This window comes from Aspergillus neoniger (assembly GCF_003184625.1).
Source record: "Aspergillus neoniger CBS 115656 unplaced genomic scaffold BO87scaffold_59, whole genome shotgun sequence".
NCBI classification, from domain to species: Eukaryota; Fungi; Ascomycota; class Eurotiomycetes; order Eurotiales; family Aspergillaceae; genus Aspergillus; species Aspergillus neoniger.
The window spans coordinates 43,421-63,284 of record NW_020291187.1 but is presented as its reverse complement, the minus strand read 5'-3'; the positions used below and the strand labels follow the sequence as shown (position 1 = coordinate 63,284).

At 45.8% G+C, this 19,864-nt stretch overlaps 6 protein-coding genes across 6 annotated transcripts; 4 read left to right on the top strand and 2 right to left on the bottom strand.

Annotated features, from left to right (window-relative positions):
• Window positions 1-173: 173 nt before the first annotated feature.
• BO87DRAFT_381056 (short chain alcohol dehydrogenase) lies at window positions 174-1,421 on the top strand. The gene is made up of 4 exons (XM_025624442.1): window positions 174-698; window positions 763-873; window positions 926-965; window positions 1,025-1,421. Exons 1-4 carry the CDS (start codon window positions 261-263, stop codon window positions 1,291-1,293), a joined length of 858 nt encoding a protein of 285 aa, XP_025474271.1. The 5' UTR covers window positions 174-260; the 3' UTR covers window positions 1,294-1,421.
• Window positions 1,422-1,707: 286 nt separating this feature from the next.
• BO87DRAFT_381054 (LipA and NB-ARC domain protein) lies at window positions 1,708-4,534 on the top strand. The gene is made up of 5 exons (XM_025624441.1): window positions 1,708-1,834; window positions 1,890-2,133; window positions 2,188-2,250; window positions 2,302-2,613; window positions 2,664-4,534. Exons 1-5 carry the CDS (start codon window positions 1,764-1,766, stop codon window positions 4,179-4,181), a joined length of 2,208 nt encoding a protein of 735 aa, XP_025474270.1. The 5' UTR covers window positions 1,708-1,763; the 3' UTR covers window positions 4,182-4,534.
• Window positions 4,535-12,846: 8,312 nt separating this feature from the next.
• BO87DRAFT_450068 (uncharacterized protein) lies at window positions 12,847-13,626 on the top strand (the record flags this gene model as incomplete). The annotated part of the gene is made up of 1 exon (XM_025628392.1): window positions 12,847-13,626. The coding sequence occupies one exon, from the start codon at window positions 12,847-12,849 to the stop codon at window positions 13,561-13,563; it is 717 nt and encodes a 238-aa protein (XP_025474269.1). The 3' UTR covers window positions 13,564-13,626.
• A 252-nt stretch (window positions 13,627-13,878) lies between these two features.
• On the bottom strand, window positions 13,879-14,259 carry BO87DRAFT_391559 (uncharacterized protein; the record flags this gene model as incomplete). The annotated part of the gene is made up of 1 exon (XM_025624969.1): window positions 13,879-14,259. The coding sequence occupies one exon, from the start codon at window positions 14,257-14,259 to the stop codon at window positions 13,879-13,881; it is 381 nt and encodes a 126-aa protein (XP_025474268.1).
• Window positions 14,260-15,780: 1,521 nt separating this feature from the next.
• BO87DRAFT_431129 (uncharacterized protein) lies at window positions 15,781-16,525 on the top strand (the record flags this gene model as incomplete). The annotated part of the gene is made up of 4 exons (XM_025627576.1): window positions 15,781-15,950; window positions 16,026-16,105; window positions 16,166-16,239; window positions 16,289-16,525. 4 exons carry the CDS (start codon window positions 15,781-15,783, stop codon window positions 16,523-16,525), a joined length of 561 nt encoding a protein of 186 aa, XP_025474267.1.
• A 384-nt stretch (window positions 16,526-16,909) lies between these two features.
• BO87DRAFT_381053 (lysophospholipase family protein) lies at window positions 16,910-19,232 on the bottom strand. Its single transcript, XM_025624440.1, has one exon. It carries the CDS (start codon window positions 18,970-18,972, stop codon window positions 17,056-17,058), a length of 1,917 nt encoding a protein of 638 aa, XP_025474266.1. The 5' UTR covers window positions 18,973-19,232; the 3' UTR covers window positions 16,910-17,055.
• Between the last annotated feature and the right edge of the window lie 632 nt (window positions 19,233-19,864).

The window sequence follows — 19,864 nt, the reverse complement described above, 5'->3', positions numbered from 1 at the left end:
GCTGGCCGATCGCCGACCGTGGGGTATCGGAGTTAACCCCCGCACAGCCAGAGGGCAATCGGAGTCCATCCGCGCCAATTTGTTAGGGAATGTGACGTAAAGTCCGATCGCGATGCCATTGACCTCGAGCCGAACACTTGCGATCGCGGGGGATGTTTAAAGGACCGAAAAACCCCAGATTCAGCTGCCTGAACATCCAAACATTAGTCCCAAACACTCTCCGCAAACCACTATTCTGAATCCCTTACCTCCTCATCACAATGTCTCCAACGTCCACAGATACTGCCTCCGCCACAGAAGCCAAGAATGGCACCTCCACACCCTTCGTGAACACCATGCCCGACTCAACCTTCAGCTGGCAGATCACCCTCGCGCGAAAGGTCATTGCCATCACCGGTGCCAACCGCGGCATCGGCCTCGGCATTGCCGAAGTTTGTCTAGCCAATTCTGCCAAGTTCGTCTATTCAATGGATCTCATGGAGCCCGGAGAAGAGACCATTGCCCTTCAGACCCGCTACCCGAATTTCCGATATATCCAAACCGACGTGACCTCTGAGGAGAGCATCGAGAAAGCCGTCAATCAGATCGTGGAGGAAACCGGACGGATTGATGGGCTGGTGGCTAATGCGGGAATGACCAAGCATCAGCCGGCGCTCAAATTCGAGCGCCCGGAATTGGAGCGCATGTTCAACCTTAATGTGAGTGGATTGCTCTACTTTGTTTGGTCGCGCCGTGCAGCGCGCGGGTGCTTACGGGCAGCAGGTTTTCGGCGCATATTTCTGCGCGCAGATTGTCGCTCGGAAGTTTATCGAGCTGGGGATTAAGGGGTCTATTGTTATGACTGCTAGTATGACTTCTTATCGTCCGAATCGCGTATGTATTTTTTCTTCACACAGGGGATAAGAGTGGTGCTAAGTGATCCTAGGCTGCCCCGTCCGCTCCCTACGGCGCTACTAAGGCCGCAGGTAAGTAATTTTACTCTCTTTCAACCTTGTTGGTATTAGGCTAACTGAATATTCTATAGTGCGCAACATGTGTCACACCTTGGCGATGGAGTGGAGCAAACACGGCATCCGCGTGAACAGCATCTCCCCGGGTTTTGTTCGCACTGCCATGACCTACTACGTGGAAACCGCCCCCGACTGGGATACAAAGATGGAATACTACGGAGGAATGCCTCGGCTGGCAGACCCTCGCGAACTGGGAGGCGCTTACGTGTATCTGCTAAGCGATAGCAGCTCGTACACCACCGGCATCGATATTCCTATTGCAGGTATCGTCGGTGCTTGGTAGTGAGCATGAGGCAGATCAGGCTTGGTGTGGACTTTCAAGCATCGCATTCAGCTGGCGTTTGATGAAAACATATGTAGATACACGACCCTTCCTATTGACATGATAGACAACGACCCTGAATGACAGAGGCACGGGCTGTGCTTGAGCCAAGACTAAGCTGCATGAGCATCTCGTATTCCTGTCCTATCGGAGGGCACGATACGCATGACTGACCTCGTCCTCGGCATGACCGGCGCCTCACTTCGCGTGGTTGCACTACTTTCAGGAACAGGCTGCACACCTCACGTTCCTGACATCGTATCCAGATATGTCTGGGGCAATAATAGCCGATTGGCTGGAGATGCAAGGCTCTAGTCTGGCAATCATTCATCAAATGAAGTGTTCGCCCTCACCTCTTCTTCACCCTAATCAGATACTATACACAGCATAACAGCGGCATTCAATAGATAGAAGAGCATCCCAATCAAGCGATGGAGGCTGCCTCCCGACATGAGTTTCCATTCCTTGAAGAGGTCTACTCTGCGGAGCAGCCCAAGATCGAGTGAGTTCAACACCAGAAACGATAATGGCAACGGACAACCTGCCTAACCTCGCAGCTTCGTCTTCGTTCACGGCCTAAACCCTCGAGGCAAAGATAACCACCCCTTCGAAACATGGACGCACGAGAACGGCATCTTCTGGCCGCGGGACTACCTCCCTCAGGATATCCCCCAGGCACGCATCTTCGTCTATGGGTATAATTCCACGATTACAAACCCTCAGAGCATGTCGACTGCCAGCGTCAAAGACCATGCCAATACATTGCTGAATTTGCTGGACTTGGAGCGGAGTCCTCAGTTGGTATGTTCTTCTGTCTGAATATCGGGGAGAGAAATGGTAGTTGATGTGTAACAGAATGTGCGACCGACAAAGATCATATTCATCGGTCATAGTTTGGGCGGGCTGGTTATCAAGCAGGTAGGGTGACACCACTGCTGGTGGATCAAAGAACCTGGACTGATTAGATAGGCACTACTCAACGCACACGAAGACCCCAAGTACAATTCGATCCGCAACAATACATCTGGTCTTGTCTTCTTCGGCTGTCCACATCGGGGTACCAAAGGTGTCGAGCTCGGCAAGATCGCAGCAAAGGTGGCGCGGTTCGTCGCGAAAGGACACGCCAGTAATGATTTGCTCGATTGTCTGGAGCACAACTCGCTGTTCACGCGACAGATGACGAGTCGTTTCTCGCACCAGCTGGAGGACTATCGCGTGATCAGTTTCGTGGAGGGGAAAGAGGTCTTCTTGGGCGGTGCTGGACCGGCGTCTGTTAGCCATGTAAGCGTATACCAACTCCTCTCTTTGTATGTTACTCTGACAGCATACAGTTAGTCGTCGACGAGGAATCAGCTGTTCTCGGACTCCCCGGGCAGCGCGAAACCCGACTAAAGCTAGACGCCGACCACTCTCAAATGTGTAAAGTGGGCAGCCGCGGCCCGATGTATAAAATGATCAAGGGCAACATCAAACAAATCGCCGATCAAGTTCTCATAACAGAACAAGGATACATCCCACAACCTTCCGTATCACCTCATCCAGCCCCCCCTCTCCCTTCGCGCCTGCCAGGAGACAGCAGTATCCCATATCCCGCCGCACCCACACCCCAACCCACCACCAAACGCGTCATTGGCACTCTCTTCACCCCCGTCGACAACGATCCTCGCTCGATCAAGGCTGCCGAGTTGAAGAACAACTATCGCTGGGACGAAGCCCGAAAGCTCGAATATGACATCTTCAACGAACACATGCGCACCATCGGACCAGACCACCATAGCACTCTCGAGATAGGGTACCATCTCGCCTCGATTGACCTCGAGTCCGGATACCTGTCCAAAGCCGCTGAATGGGCCGGTTGGGTCTCATCTAACAGCCAACGCGTCTTCGATAAGCGTCACCCACTCGCCATGAAGGCTGAGAGTCTCATGGGTGAGATCCTCTGCCATCAGGGAAAAGGCCAGGAAGGCGAGTCGGTATGCGCGAATGTCCTGGCCCGTCAGCAAATGACCATCGGGGAAGATGATCTGGACACTCTCGACACGCGACGGAGATTGGCGATCGCGTATGACGCTGTTGAGCGACGACAAGAAGCTGTGCAGATTTCGGAGAGGGTTACTGAACGGTTGCGGGAGTTACTGGGACCTAACCATATACGCGTGTATGCTTCTATTCTTGATACAGCGGATCACATGCTCTCAATGCGATCGCATGATACGAGGGCACTGATGGTCATGCGGTTCAGCGGAGAGGTAGATCAGCTGGCGCAAGGGGCTACGCAGATTGCACGCGAGCTGACGGACCTGCTTGGTCCGCGCCATCCACTCGCTATTCGGGCATTGAGGCTACAGGGTGGGAGTCAGATGCTTGATCCGGACGGGATTACGGCGGCGTCGGAGACGTTCCGACGTGGGCTAGCAAATGCAGAGGAGGAGCTGGGCGCAGATCATCCGGAGACAATGAGCATCGTGGCACTGATGGGTGTGATGTATGCGTCGCAGGGACGCAGCGTGGCTGGGTTGTATGGCACGCCCGGCCAGTCGAACACGCAGTTGGCCACGCCATGGTTGAGCAGATACTTAACATGGGCGGAGAATCGAATGGGGAAGGGCTGTCCCGAAGTGCAGAGTACGCTGGCTATGTTGGGGAAATTGCACATGGAGGCGCAGAAGCATGTTGAGGCGCAGAGCTACTACGAGCGGGTCGTGGAAGGATGTCGTGAGAACGGAGCGGCAGTGCCCCAGGAAGTGCAGATGATGTTGCAGTTGTGTCGGATGCATACAAGATATATAATGCCGCAGAGGACATCGGGAGGGATACAGGGTTTATTGTCGTCGTTTCAGCGAATGTGATTATTTGTTGTTGGAACGTCTACTCGTAGGAAGCAAAGAAAGGGCAGAGAGTTGTTTTTGTGTGTTGTGTTCCTATCTAGGGGTTGCGCAGCGAGGGTAGAAGTAGGGGTTGTTTGGTATGTAGGGGTCACGTGACCGAGGCTACTAGTATTACTGCTTCAACACGGCCCCCTAGGCGAGGGAGCGTTGAACGAGGTGTTGAAATCATATTTCTTTTCTAGATAGGCAATTTTTTGTATCTCAAACATTGTTTTCGGGATGCGCGGCGGTGGTGCTGGTAGTAAAAAAAGGGATTATCCGTAGGAGGTATCTGAATATATAGAATGGTTCCCGATCCAGTGGTTTAGTAAGACTATCAGCAGGATTAGCTACACCAGCAACATATTGGATTAATATAACATTCGTTTTGATTAGATCCGCTACAAATAGGTAGCAGTTATCAAGCCACCTGGTTAACTTCGTGTAGCTGCCGTGATTCAGTATTCTTAGTAAATTAGCAGCGTCGCTGAACAAGAATATCTTACTGTCATCGGATATCTTAAAATTAAATGCCTGCGCCAGTTTCTTGATATACAGGACATCTTTAGCAGCAGAGTCAAATGCGCAGTATTTTATAACAGTAAATGAAGGTGCAACAATACTTTATTTAGTAGATACTCAGGCAATTGGGCTACCTGCGTAGAAGATGATGTATTCTTCAGTGGACTTATTATTCTTGTGGTCAGCATGTACGGCATCCACGTAAACTTCAATATCTTTAGTATAGTCTGCGGCCAGGGTGATACCGTAGAAGGTAGAGTTATATAAATATCTATATACAGTCTTTAAGATCTTTGTATCTGCTATAGTGGCCTTATTCATGTGCCTTTATAAGCGGAAGGTAGTGTGGTATAGATCAGAATATATTTTAGTAGTCAACTAATTTAAACGACCAACTAGCCTCTGATATTCATTGACATTGATATTATCTATAGTTATTTTTAAGCAATCCGTTTTCTTGTAAATAGGAGTTATTAGAATAGCAGTGCCAGTATAGAATTATAAATCTGCTGCAGCAAGGTACTTCTCCATGTAGATAAACTGTGATAGTAAGATTATATTTACTTAGTAATTGTATAGAATATTACATCTAAGCAGGATCTTTAATTTATCTAGTTCTTTGAGATTAAATATCTTATTAAAATAATATTTTACTAATATCAGATCCTCTTGCTTGGGGCCAGTGATAGCAGAATTATTGATATAGATTATAAGCTAGATCTCTCTATTTCTGTAGACACAGGGGTCTTCTAGTAGAGGTTTAAATCTAATTTCTTGTAATTTATTATTAAATATATAATACCAGAGGTGGGCCGCTTGGCAAAGTTTATATAAAGTCTTTTTTAAAAAGTATACTTATTCAGGTGGTCCCTTATAATATCCTGTTAACTGTTTTATGTAGATGTATTTTTTTTTAGTTAGGATATGTAGATAGGCAGATATAATATTATATTACTTCTAGTGAAGGTGCTTCACTGCTATACTTATTATAAATATTTTAAATATGATTTTACTGGCCACGGGGGCAAAGGACTTGTTGTAATTGATATCCAGCACCTGGTAATTACTATAAACAACCCAGCAAGCACGGAATTATATGATAATATCTTCAGTATTGACTTTTAGATTGAATATCTACTTGCCTGGGATTATTCTAGTATTAACAGGCTGGTTAATGATCTTATAGATTTTTATTAATTTAAATATATTGATTTGTGTGGTCATGGCCGCTCTCCAGTATAGAGTAAGCAGGGATGTAATTACTTCAGTATAGATATTTAATATAGTAACTTTGTGTTGTTTTAATATAGATAAGACAGGCAGATTAGATTCCTGCTCTAGTATAGCTATTTACTTATTTCTAATCTATATAGAATCTTTATCTTTTATAGTATATTAGGATTGTCTTGGAGTGTCAGTGGTAGTAGTATTAGAATACTCAGGTTTAGTAAGGTGGTAATCTTGATAGGCATGTTTTATTAATACTTTATATTCTGTAGGGTTCTCGATTAAGGGGATTAGAATAGTAGAAATATTTCTAATAATACTTTCTATAAGTTCAGTAGAGATAGATAAAGTCTGTATTCTTCCATGCATAAACTTGTTAGTAGTGTTATCCGGGGTAGGGAGGACCTTGGTAATATTAATCTTTGTATTATCTGATTAATATATAAAGGTATTATCAAAATTAAGTAAGATACCTGATCCCGGCATAATTAAATCTTTAGGGGTAGGTGCTTTAGCTACTTTACCAGGGTTTTTATAGTTATTTTTATATATGCAATCTTTGTAGAAGATGATATTTCTTGATCTTTTAACTTTATTTGAGGCAGGATACTATACTAGATATATATAACTGTTATTACTATTAAAACTGATAAAGTAACTAGTTTTTACGCAAGGTGATATCTTCCTGGAGGTAATATGGTTCTTTTTAAATATATACTGGTAGCAGCGGCATCTAAATATATATAGAAAGTCTAGGAAGATATCAGAATTAAGAAGATTATAATATAATCTGTATAATTAAACAAATACTTATTTAGTTTTACTTCCTGCAGGGACCAGTTAATTTAGGATCTGCGCCGCTAGACGTACAGTGTATAACTAAAGATAAAGAGATAAACTAGAGTTAAGTAACATAATCCTGCTTATTTAGTTGAGCAAGCCTCTATATTATTCGGAGAGGCCGTTTGCTTCAGGTGTTTATAGTAGTAATATAATAACTTAAATATCTTAATCTTCATGGTTTATCTATTTCTTAAATCTGTTAAATTTGTGGTCCCTATCTAGGTACCAGCAAGCGATATATCTACTAACTATATTCTTGTGTTTATTGTTTATTTGAATTAGCTCTGTGAAAATATTATTTTTCTGCTTTAATATAATAATATATATTAAATGGGTAGTATTATTAATCATAACCATAAAATATTAGAATTCTTTATAATTTATTAGGGTTATCTTCTACATATCTACGTACTATAGTTGGGTAGAGTCAGTGGTCTGTGGGATCAGATGTCTTGATATTAAATACTTTACTTTATCTAGGGAATATGTCTTATAGTAGAGATCATCCCTATATTTAAGTTTAATTTATTGATTTTTTACAGTGGAGGTAACTCTGTGGAATCCTGTGTGCTTATAGCACTGGTACAGTAGGAGAAGATTTATTATAGTAAAGGCTATTTCTGTATTCTCTGTATATATAAAAAACATATTTTTATATATCTGCAGGTAGCTGACTACTTTATTATCCTGTTTTTTGTATAGGATCAGGTCTTTTATAATAGTATATATTCTGAAGTCCTTGCGCAGGCGGTCTGCTGAAAGAAGCCTGTAGATAAGATCTGGCTGGTAGTATACTTTAATATTTAATTTAATATTTTTGTTATTTATAGATAAAAACAGAGATTAATAGCCTGCTAACTTTATAATACTAATATTATTATTAGAGATGCTGTATTTATAGAAGTTATAATTATTTAGGTTCTAGTAATTATTTAACAAGGCACAGTCAGGGGTTAGGTGCTGTGAGCTGCTAGTATTATAAATCTAATATAGGAATTTACTAGTGGTATTTCCAACTACTAGGCTACTAAAATTCAAAATATATGAATTTTCATCATCTAAATCTGTCTTGTATAGGGTAACGTGTTGAACAGGTATTTTAATAATCTGTTTTATAGATAATGCTGCTACAGCTGCTTTGGAATTATTTTTTTCTTTATTAGCTTTTTTTCTGAAGAATTAGATACTTTTTATATAGAGAATCCATCCTGCCGGACGTAAGATTAGATTAATATACTAATATTTTAATAGGCTGTAGTCTCTTGATCTGCAATACATGCAGGTACTGTTAATATACTCTGGCTTTATATTATATATTTTTGCAGTATAGTCTTCAGGAAGAATGTCTTTTTCTGGGTAGATAACTATCTTCTACTGTTCTTTGGTAGTATCAGGTTTATTTAATAGATTTCTGTTTTTGTTTTTGCTGATAGTAGTAATACTAATTTTACTTAATTTATATCTCTTGCTTTCTTTAATAGTGCTTTTACAAAGCTTTTTAAATTATATTTCAGTATAGGTCTTCTCTGTATTTTCTGGGATTATGTATTTCTGTATTAATATCTAGATAGAGAAGTCTGTCTGTAGTTTATATAGTAGTTTGAGGCTTGCTAAGTATAGTAATAGTAAGTATTCTAGCTTGCTTGTGAGGTTATAGATATCACTGAAATCATTAATAAATTAACGCGCAGTAGAGTAATCAGAATATGTAATTCTTATTAATCTGATAATAACAGTTTAGTACTTTATTATATTATGGCCCAGTATGATACTTCTCACGACTTTGTATATGTTATTAATATAATTTTTTTTTTTCTTTAGATTTCCTGAATTTCTTTTTTATTTCTTCTGACAGCTGGCCAGCCAGCCAGGACTGCATGATTTATAAGTAATTATACTATTCTTTATAGTTTTTATAGTTTTTATTTAGTTTCAGAAGCTTCAGGTTAACTAGATTCTCTAATTTAATATTTTTTAGTGTCTGCTTCAGCTCAAAGTCCTAGTTGTAGAAATTGGAGCGGTTATGTAGTAGGAGAGATAATTCTGATATAGTTTTGACAGTAATTCTGGGTAATTAATCTGCCTGTATAACTGCTTTCTTGGTCTCTTTACTGTGTAGTAGACCTTTGATATTGATACTGCTTCCTACTTGGAATGTTATCTTGGCTAATTTTGTGGCTGGTGGCCCGTAGGGAGAGTGATTTGATGTTGTATAGCACGATTTTGATATTACCAAGACTGGCGTGTTCCTGTTTACCATTACTGCAGTGGCTGTAGATTCTCTGTCTTGTTTGGTGTCAATAATCCTGTTTAACGGTTCTGAATAGCTTCACGGTAGAAAGGGCCGGGCTTATAACCTGTTGGAATGTCTACTTGTAGGAAGTAAAGAAAGGGCAGAGAGTTGTTTTTGTGTGTTGTGTTCCTATCTAGGGGTTGCGCAGCGAGGGTAGAAGTAGGGGTTGTTTGGTATGTAGGGGTCACGTGACCGAGGCTACTAGTATTACTGCTTCAACATTTGTTGTTATCACTACCACTACATCTGCATAATATATTCCCATGCTATCATTCTATTATCCTTCCATGGCCCTGTCCCTCCATAGCCTCGAACGGTTGGGAGCTCGTATACTGGATTCGATACGATCTTTATGAAACTTAGTACTAGCTTTCTTGCTATAAGTCGTACAGCCCAAGGACTGGAAAGTTTGTTAGAGCCTCTTACTAACTTTACTATTTATTCGATTTGTTTACTAGGTCATCTAAGTATTTTGAGTCGCTGATTCTAGCATGCTTCAACTAATATACCGAGAGAGGCTCCCAGAGGAAGATAGTTGTTTTAATTCATGTACTTCACAAATGTATTAGAGGAAGACACCATCCTCCCTTGCCGAATTTATACAAACATGTCATCGACATTATTATCGTCTTCAGTGCTTCTTGATATGAATAAATCGAATCCCTCTTTCCCTCGACCTTGTATTTAGTGTGACTCTGCATATTGCGTTATGCCGTGCAGTAGATCCGTAGCTGAGGGGCCCCTTATTTTCCTGAGGCACGTAGTAGTATTAGTACGGCACACTCCTCAGGTACTTTGGTAATGGGGTGTCTAACAATATTGTTTGACCATGCGTAATGCCTCCTCGAACTCCCCGTTTGTCGGGGGTGTGGATTTATCCCCACGTAAGGGGAACGGAAGCTATAATTCAACACATTTCGTTAGCTTCAACCCAAGGTATAAAAAGCAGAACCATAAAATGGTAGAATGCTATGCATACCCCAAAACGAGAACGACAGGTAAACCAAGAACAGAGAAAACCCAAGAGAACCCCGAAAACATCGCCAGGATAACGAACCCAACAGCCGCAATGGCCCCTTGCGGGGTTTGGAAAAACAACATTGAATTGAGAATATAAGGGGGCAGCGGGCAGGTCTTCACTTAATTGGGGATCTTTTCTCTTCCGAAAACAAAAGAAGAGGCATTCTTGTCTTTGGGGGATTTTGCTACCACGATGGATTTGTAAATCGCATCACATTCTGCTTGCCCCGCGCAACATCTTGGGAAGGAGCAGCGCAAGCCGTCCATGCTACTCTCATATGGGTGTCTTTAGTATTGTCGGAGTTCTGACCGACTTGGAACGCCAGAATTTATATGGGCTGCCTGCCTCGGCATTATCATTGCACGCCTTTCCATTTGCACCTTTCGCGCTGGTAATGTTATTGTAAAAGTGCGTATTTATATATAGAACCACACGAAAGAGGATCCCAAAAAGCCTATTCCTATTATCTTAGACGCGGTAAGTGTTCCGAATCATTGTGCAGACCCGAGCCCCTCCCTCCGCTCGCGTAAGGCTCGCCTCCATTTGAAACCTTTTTCAGAATGCTGTTGAATGTCAGATGCTTAGCGTAATATTGGCGATTAACATAGGCAGCCCATCGAAAAGATAACCTAGAGTTACATGTGTGGGAAAAATAACCACGCCATCCATTTGTCGACGACCACAAGCGCCAATATGCTTTTATGCATATGCCTTCTTCATATTTGTCGGTGTCTTGTACGAATTTATAAGTATCCGTACAGCACCAGGAAACCACCTGCTGTACAAGACATCCAGCGGCCAAGATATAGATCCCCAGCCTGTCTGTACTATTGTTGACACTGCAGGCCACTTGGGCAATTTAACCCCATTTCCATAATTAGTAATATTAAGGATACCATTAGTGAAATAAATCAGCCAATTTTTCTGACGCAATTTCCTTAGAGGTGTAACAAATCCTCCAAACCGTGTCCATTCCAAGGACCGACCCGGCATAACCGAAGCTATGACACTAATTTGGAAGCATTTATCTAGCCTTATTCTGTAAGGCATACCAATTATTGTAGAACATATAGTCGCTGTCCATACCTAAAGTGTACCTTTGTACCAAGCTGTAAAAGCCCAATGTCGATGTTAAACATGTCCTTGAGCGCTTTCTGGGCTGAATTAACCATGTGTCGGCAGCATGTACCGCAGCCTTTTGTCATACATAAAGGCATAACGCTGTCGATCGGTAATAATTTCCATCATGTGACCTTTGTTTGACGATTTATAACTTAGTAAGCTCTGTCAAATTCTTGATGACTCTGTTTGACTCCCATGAACGCTATGTACAGGAATGCGTATTGTGGCATGTAGTATTGGTCATCACAGTGTCAAATAATATCTACGCTGTGGCAGATAACGCAAAGAACTTTCATTGAGAGCTATAGAATTGTCGAAAGTCTAAGGCGATCCAAGAGACAATGTTTATTTTTGTTTGATTAAGAAGGCAAAAGTATTGACGAACAGGTTCGGGCAGATGCTTGGTAGTTTGCATAGTTGGAGAAGGTAAGATCAAGGAGGAGGAAGACCGAGGATTTATAGCCCACGAGACCGAGCGTGGACAACCTGGTGAAGTGCCTTGCTACGAGGAATTCGCCGAAGGGAATGCTTTTGGCGGTGAAGTGGCTATATTGACAAGACAGTCAGAACTGACTGAAAGACCAAGCAGTGATTGCAAACATTTATCGCAGGAAGAAAGGCAGTGACCGCAGTGGAGCAGTACGGCGAATGCCACTTTTGCGCCGGCGTCAGTTCTGTGGCGGTGCTTATATGATAGTACCGCCAGAGCACTCTCTCATACGTCATTATCCGCAGGCTTTGCGGAACAAGTTCACGCTGTGTCCTTGCGGCGAAAGCGGAGGAAAACCTCGAAACGAGAACCCAAGGAAACATAAGAGAGTGAAAATCACTGAGCGTCGTAGTAGCCTTTTTACTAACAGGGGTCTGGCTAAATGATGTTGGCAGATATGTCTGTCGGCTGACCGAATAGACGCGATAGTATAGCTTTTGTACTCTAGCCTAGCGGTTAGCTCGTCGACGTTCCATGCTATTACTTAGTATGGGACTTATGGGCATATGTATGTATTGAACCTACACACCTTTGCGCAGCTTTTCCTCTCTAGGTCCAATGTCTTGCTATTGATCTTTTCATAATTACTACCCGTTAAGATATCTGTTAACTGCTGCTCGTGCATACCACGCATACCACGTATTGCTATATAAAGATGAGTCGGCCATTCTAAGGGGCAACAGATTGTCTCAAAGATCCTCTTCTGGCAATTACAGTACGTTACAAAGGCATAGCCCAACAGCACTATCCCTCATGATCGTTTCTTGATCGATGGTAGTATGGGCAGAGTTCTTTCAAAACGTAGGAGGCAGATTAAGTGGATTCTTAGGCAGGATGTAGAAGATAGTTCTAGGTTACGAAGCTTGAAGTCCAGTTTCTCAAGCACTAACTCTAAAAATGATCATTTCAAGCAGGTATGGGACGCAAAGAGGAGAGGGTATGTTTGGCTCTCTATTTTCAGCGTAGAGAAATAACTCCCTTCTGTTTGACTCATCATTACCTCATTATGTTCCGTTTCTCCCGCAATCTTCATGTCATGATGGGAATACATGTCATCGTGTGACCTTATAAAAGCCTGCCTTCGCTTCTCGCCTTTATTCTTTCAAGTTTCACTCCCAAACGAGCCAACATGTCACTTTCCGCGGTGGTCAGATACCTTTTTAGGCCATACATCCGACATGCGGAACGTAAGTCCCAGCAAGAAGGTAACCATGATACAGCTCAGGTTTTCCGCCTACTACAGCTTCCAAGATGTGGAATTTCTCTTCTCTCATATAGGGATCTCTGGCAGCCCATTGAAAGATATATCCAAATGTACTTCAAGCTACGCTTCTCAATACAGCGCGAAGTCTACCTTCGAGCCAAGCATGACATGTTGTACGAGGCATCGACGAAAGTCCCATCTACTTCTGTAGATGAGATGCAAACCTACAAAAAGGAACTCCACTCTCTCAGAGAAACAAACTGCAACCTGGAACGAGAGACCTATCGCTATATAAATACACTTCCTGACGGACCTTTAGGGCGGATGCTGTACGCACATGAACAACAGAAGGATTGGTATCTCTCCAACTTTCTGCGCCAGGAATGCGCACGCTCCGGGGGGTGCTGTGGACGGGAATGCGGATGCTGCGAGAAGCCGAGAACTGATAAGCATCTGCTCCACAAGAGCCATTGCACTTCAATGTGCTTATGCTGCGAAGACACAAGGGGGTATCCTGTGGAAGTTGAGAGATATGAGAATGACCCGATGATCGTGGATGTCTTTCTATGCGGCTACCGCAACTTCTCCAGGGACTATTTGGAGGATTGGGTAAATGCCTATGTCTTTGGATTCAGGAATTGAGGAATCCCAGGCGCATTAGCTCGCAGCTTCAGTCGACCTAACGAGCTGCCTGACTACTTCGCTACTGCTAAACCTTTGTTCATTATTGGAACCAAATCAAAAACTTGCTGAATTCAATCTTGGTACCATCGACTTAATAACTTCTTCGTTGCTACAACGACGTGGTTCAACATCTCTAAGTACATAGAAGCACTATCGCTTTACGAAGAACTGGCTGAAGCAACTTCCTCGTCGCCCGGGTTGATATTCAACAGCTCCGAGTACTATCGTTCCCGAAGAGCTGGCTCAAGCTCCTCGGAAACAGGTCGGTACTCGTCAAGCAAGCGATATCCTTCTCGCCTGTTCTGATCGTCTCTGCTTCTTATTTCGAGCTCCCCCGCTTGAAGCACTCTCGCCTCCATCATAATTACCCCCTTCAATTATGCTGCTGTAGGTCAGATACCCATACCCAGCATATGATTTGGCGGTGAAGACTCTCTCTTTGCCCTTATTGGTGCTGCTTTTCTCATCGGTGTATCCAGGTTCAAGGAAGACACCACCGTCCACGGACAAATGGTCATCGTCATCCTCATAGTCACTGTAACCAGATCCCTCATGAGCATCGCCCAGTCGGAGGCGCTTGAACGAGACAGCCATATAGCTACTGCCTGCCTGACTCTTCGAGCTTGGCGACAAACATAGGCAGCCCACCAACATGACATCCGAGAGTATTATATGCGGAAGAATAACCACGCTATTCAGTCGCCGGCTCCACAAGTCGGTAAGTATCCCGAACCCTTATACAGACAAACGCCATCTCAAGCCCAGCTATGAGATTGCATAGTGGAATCTTCCAAATGAGTCGGTGCCTAGTAAGAATCAGCAGATCCGCGAACAGCACCAGTTTAACCCACAGGCAGCCCAGGAGTTGAGACAGGCGATGGACATAGTCTGCTACCCTCGAATTTTAAGAAGGATGGGAAGAGAAAGGAAGACAAGGGGCGTCCACAATTAAAGATCCAGGGCGGGGTGTAAATAGATTGAATCGAATTGGGAAGAAACATTTTCCATAACGCTTTGGTGCGAATGGAGGTACTGGTGAACTGAGAGTCTTGGTCTTTGAACAGTAGGCCTGACATGGATTTTGTGGAAGGAGCCCACCTCCTGTCGCCTTCCAACGCTGGCTGAACCCTTTGTTATCGGGCCGTAAAAAATTTTTACTTGGGGGTGTACGATTTTACATCCCACGTCGTTCTCGACTTGCTATGACGATCAGACTTCAATGGACTCCCTGCGTTCGTCTTCTAAAGCGAAAAGCTTCCCGGCGCCCACTGCCCACTCAGTATCTCTCCACTTTATATATACTACTACCCCGGTACAGACATCAACAGAGTACTAGCCGCAGGTAGGCAATCCATGCACCCTTGGTATCTGACCCCAGTACTTCAACTGCATACTACATCTACGATCGTGTATGAGTCTCCGTCCACAGCATACAGGCGAGAGTTGTCCAACCTTGTACTTTCGATGTTCCGAGAACATGACCCGTGCTGCTGGCCAGCCAAATCGGGACAGTTGTCACTGCAAATTGATTATAATGCGAACAAAGAGGCGGCCCGCTTAAGCGAAACCTTATTCTCCACACCCGTGTCGCGGCTCTTACACGTCCATCACTGATATCAGACGCACCTTGATATCAATACCAATGGTTCTCCCAACTCGCTCATGCAGTCAACAGTTGCATCGAGTTTTGGATGCCCTTTCCACTGCTCCAAGACGTCAGCATTCAATGACCGCCATAAGCAGCTCTTGGGTCGCTGATTGACATGGCAAAACGTCAACATGTCGTCGATAGTCCCTAGCGTCGGGCAAATCAATTGTTCCGAGTGAAAGTTTGGTGCGCCCCGACGCTCTTGTTGCACTTGAAAGGAAGTTGCCAGTCAGAAAACGGGCGCGCTATCGGGGCCCAGACTCGCTTAGCCCTACACCGCAAACTATACTCATCAAACCAGTAAACGAGGTAGTAACGAGGCTACTGTTAGCTACAGTGGAAGGCATAAACTGATTCACAACCAGCACCGTTCTTTCCTTCCATATACTGAATTTTGGTGTACTTGTCGAAGGAAAACTGGCCGCGACACTTATTCCTGTACATAGACCAAGACTTAGTGAATTTTACTACGTTTTAAGGGCTTTCTACTTCGTTTTTAGACCTCTTCTACTCAAATTACGATCAAAATGACCCCTCCGCTGCCTCGCGATATTGTCTACCCGTCCACGGGATCCTTTCCCCCCCAAAATACCACAAACGCCACTATGGAAGTTATGGGGGTAGGGATCGGTGGCGTTGGTGGTTTGTGCCTTTTGGCACTCTTCATCTATCTTATCGTGCTCTGTGCACGAAAGAAGTGCGCATCAGGCTTCTCATTTTGCTACACTATCATTATAAAAATGAGACTGACGCTGTTTGCTCTAATTCATAGGTGGGCATCTCCTTTTGTCGGGCCCTATGTGCCCAAGACTCTTGATGAATTTGAAACCGTAATGGAAATTGTCCGACAAGGTATGATATTCAGTACAAGCTTTTGTCATGGGTATATACTAAAGTATAGGTATTCTCCAGGACGAGCCAGGCCCCTGTTCCCCCCTCCCACCAATTTTCATGAATGGATAACTGCCAAATTCAAGCCGAACTATGTAATAACCAAAGCCATGCTCATAGGATCAATAGCTGATACTTGTTTAGAGCCGAACACCAGTGGCTGGCCCCAGCGGTGGTGCTGGGGCTGCTGGGGCTGCTGGGGCTGCTGCCGCTGCTCCCGATGCAGCTATTGCTGCTGCTGCCGCTGCCGGTGCTGCTGCCGGTGTTGCTGCCGCCATTGCGGCTATTGCTGCCGGTGCTGTTGGGACTGGGGGTACGGGTGCTGCTACTGCTGCTACTACTGCTGGGACTGGTGCGGGTGCTGCTGCTGCTGGGCCCTGATCAAGGGCAAAGCTTCGTCTCTCTGTCTCTTTTTTTTTTTTTTTTTTTTTTTTTCTAAAATACTCTTGTTATAAGTGATTCCCACAGGGCTTCGTTTGCGTTTTCGTTTTCTGAGTATTGTATCTTTTAGCTTCAGTTTGATAATAAATTTGTTTTATTACCCATGGTGCTATCAAGTGGCCTGGGAGAAGAATTCACTGACAAAAAGGGAACACGAATATAGCAGGCAGAGTTCGCTCTATGCAGTGACACGAGTCCCCAGGCGATACCCAGGAACATACATACTTGACACAGCCCGGTGCCCATGCTTTACGCACCTGCTTTCTGTAGAGCGAGTATAGAAATATTGCTGCCTCAGGCAACTAGAAATTGTACTTCACTCAACATAGAATCAAGTCGTGGTATTGCTAATGAACACAGTCTAATCCGGTATCTTCATCATCAATCTAACCATACAATGCAAATATGGCTATGTGCATCTAATAAGAAATAAAACATATACAGACACCTATGCAGACATCATATCATATCTACAGCATAAACGCAGCGACACCCACCGCCGCAGCAAGCACCGAGTAATCCAACACGCTCTTCATCGCACCACTAGTAGCAATCAGCACACTAGGTTCATAAGCTCCCGGTGTAGTGCTATTGGTGGTTCCATTCCAGCAGTAATCGTTGAAGCAGGTAGTGCAGATATCCGGGAGGGAGGTATTCGTCCGGTAGGTGGATCTCTGCAAGATAGCGCAGGCCACGCAAGACTGGAAGTTATCGTCCACAGTACCGTTACCGCGGGTGACCACGTTCCAGCCGTTGGTGATGACGGAGTCACGTTCCTCGTCGCTGTAGGTGAGCTTGAAGGTGGAGAAGTTGGAGTCGTAGGTGTAGGGGCTGTTGGGGAGGTAGATGACCAAGGGAGCAGTGCCGGAGATGTTCTTGGGGTCGCAGCCGAAGAAGGTCGGGCGAGAGTTGAGACCCAGGTTGACGAAAGTGTTCTGGTCCGGCACGGCGGGGAAGGAGGTGCCGTTGGCGATGGTGGGTTCAAGACTGCGCTCGTAGGTGGCCACCAGGGAGGTGCCGTTGGGCCAGTAGTAGTCTGTGTCGGCGGAGGAGTCGATGGCGAAGATGACATCCACGGCACGCTCCGGCTGGATCAGTGGGTGCAGAGGGATGTTCTCGCCGTCTTCACCGCCGTCGACCACGTCAAGGTCCTTGGCTGTGGCGTAGTCTTCGCTGCTGTCGCGGTAGCCGGAGAAGGGGTTCGGGGAGTAGACGGCGATGTCGTCGTTGCGCTCACCGAGGTCTTCGAGGATGTCGGTGAAGGCGTCCTTCAGGATTGTTGGGATGCTGGTGCTGTTGATCTCGAGGAGGAATTGGTTGAACAGGGTGGAAGACGAGCCCATGATGAACCCGGCGTTGTCGAAGCCGCGCACGCAGCTGCCGTTGTCGGGGATAGCGCCGTTCTCGAAGCGAGAGCCCAGGTACTGCAGAGGGGCGAAGGCGTAGACGCTAGGGTCGAAAGAGCCGAATTCCCAGGGGTTCACTTCGTAGACGGTGGCATTGGTCTCGACGATGATTTCGCCGGGGTTGCGGCCATCGGCGACGACAATGGGCATGGGGTACTGGCCGTTCTTGAAGTCGTCCATGAGGGCAATGGAGGACCAGGTGTAGTCGGGACCGCCCTTGTCGTCGGAGGCGTTCACCAGCTGGTAGGACAGCGCACGGCCCCAGTAGTCGGTGAAGGAGGTGTTGAAACCGGCGTCGGCCTTTCCGTCGACTTCCTCGGTGATGTCCTTCCAGTATTCCACCGTGCTGACGATCTGAATGTGGTCGAAGTTGGGTCCCTCGAGCAGGGACTTGTCGAATCGCCAGACCTTTTCGCTGGCCTGCAGTTCACCGATGGAGGAGAAGTTGTTGACGAACATGGATCCGACCAGCCAGCTACCTCCACTCAGACCAGAGACATAAGTTGCCGCCTGCAGCAGACCACCCAGCTGACCGGAGTTGGTGGCATTGTCGGAGCGGCTGTCGAATGCCTTGAGCGCACCGGCACCGTTGGTGAGAGCACGGTATCCACCACCCGAGGCCGCAATTGCAATGTTGGGGATGTTGGAGATGTTGCTGGAGTGCTGGTTGATGTAGGAGGTGGTGTCGAAGCCGGTGAGGTTCAGACGGCTCAGGAGGTCCTTCATCGGGGTGAGAGTCGCATTGCGACGGACCTTGAGCCACTCGGTCTCGTTGGTAGAAATGCCGGAGGCATCGCGAATGCTAGGCCGAGTCGAGGGACAGGTGACATTGGAGGGAGTATATCCGTCGGGGGCATTGGGGAGGGCGCGGACAATTAAATCGGCGGCGACGGAAGCAACCTCAGCCTCGGCCCTTTCGACAGGCACGGAAGCAGCATTGGCGAGGCCAGCGGCGGCTGTAGCAAAGAGAGGCAGCTTCATGATCGACAGGGACGACGATCTCGGAGGGAAGGACTGGGGGGAGGGTGGAGGAGGGACGGCACGAGAAGGGAAAAAAAGTTGCGAAGAGATTCAGCGCACAGAATGCCTTATAATAATATGATCCTGAGTGAACAGCCACATCTTGCGGATCGTCCGGAAGGCTTTGGGCAGCCTTGGCGAATCCACCATGTGAACCAGAGTTTCTGCCAAAATAGCGAACTCTGTACAGTCAGCGGCTCTAACCCGGAGTTCGGCAGGAATGTTAGGGCCAACCCCTCGGTCTGGGGAACCCTTGATAGGCCCGAGGGAAAGGGAACAGCCCCATCCAGGAGGTTTGCTGTCCCTGGAACCACTTCATCCTAGGCAGCAAGATTGCCCCTGCGCCACTGATCCTGCCAAAGGAATCGGGGTCCGTGGGGGCCGACCAGGCTGAATCGAATTTTTGGGCAGTGAAATCTTGGTTTGCTTTGATTGCAGGGGGATGAGAATTTCTCCCAGAAATGGGGTGATGTGACATCGGACTACTGTTTATCTGCAGGTGGCAAGCTGGGTGATACAAACCCGCATGGTTTGCAATGCCGCCATGATTTCCGAGGAAATTTTCCTCGTCTGGTTCCGGTGTGCGACGTGAGAGACCTTCCGACAGGGAACCCAGCTGTCAGACAAAAAAAGAAGAGCAAACAAACAAGCAGCACAAAAAAGGGCAACTGCAGGGGATACGAATACGAGATGGGGCTGGCTGGATGCACGTGATCTGACATCAGACATAAACATAGATGACATAAGCAGGGGAATGCTGACATCACCACGATGTCATTCACGTGAGAGTCAATCATCTGACCTCATCCTGCAGAGTTATGCACATCCATGACATACCTGATGATTAACCACT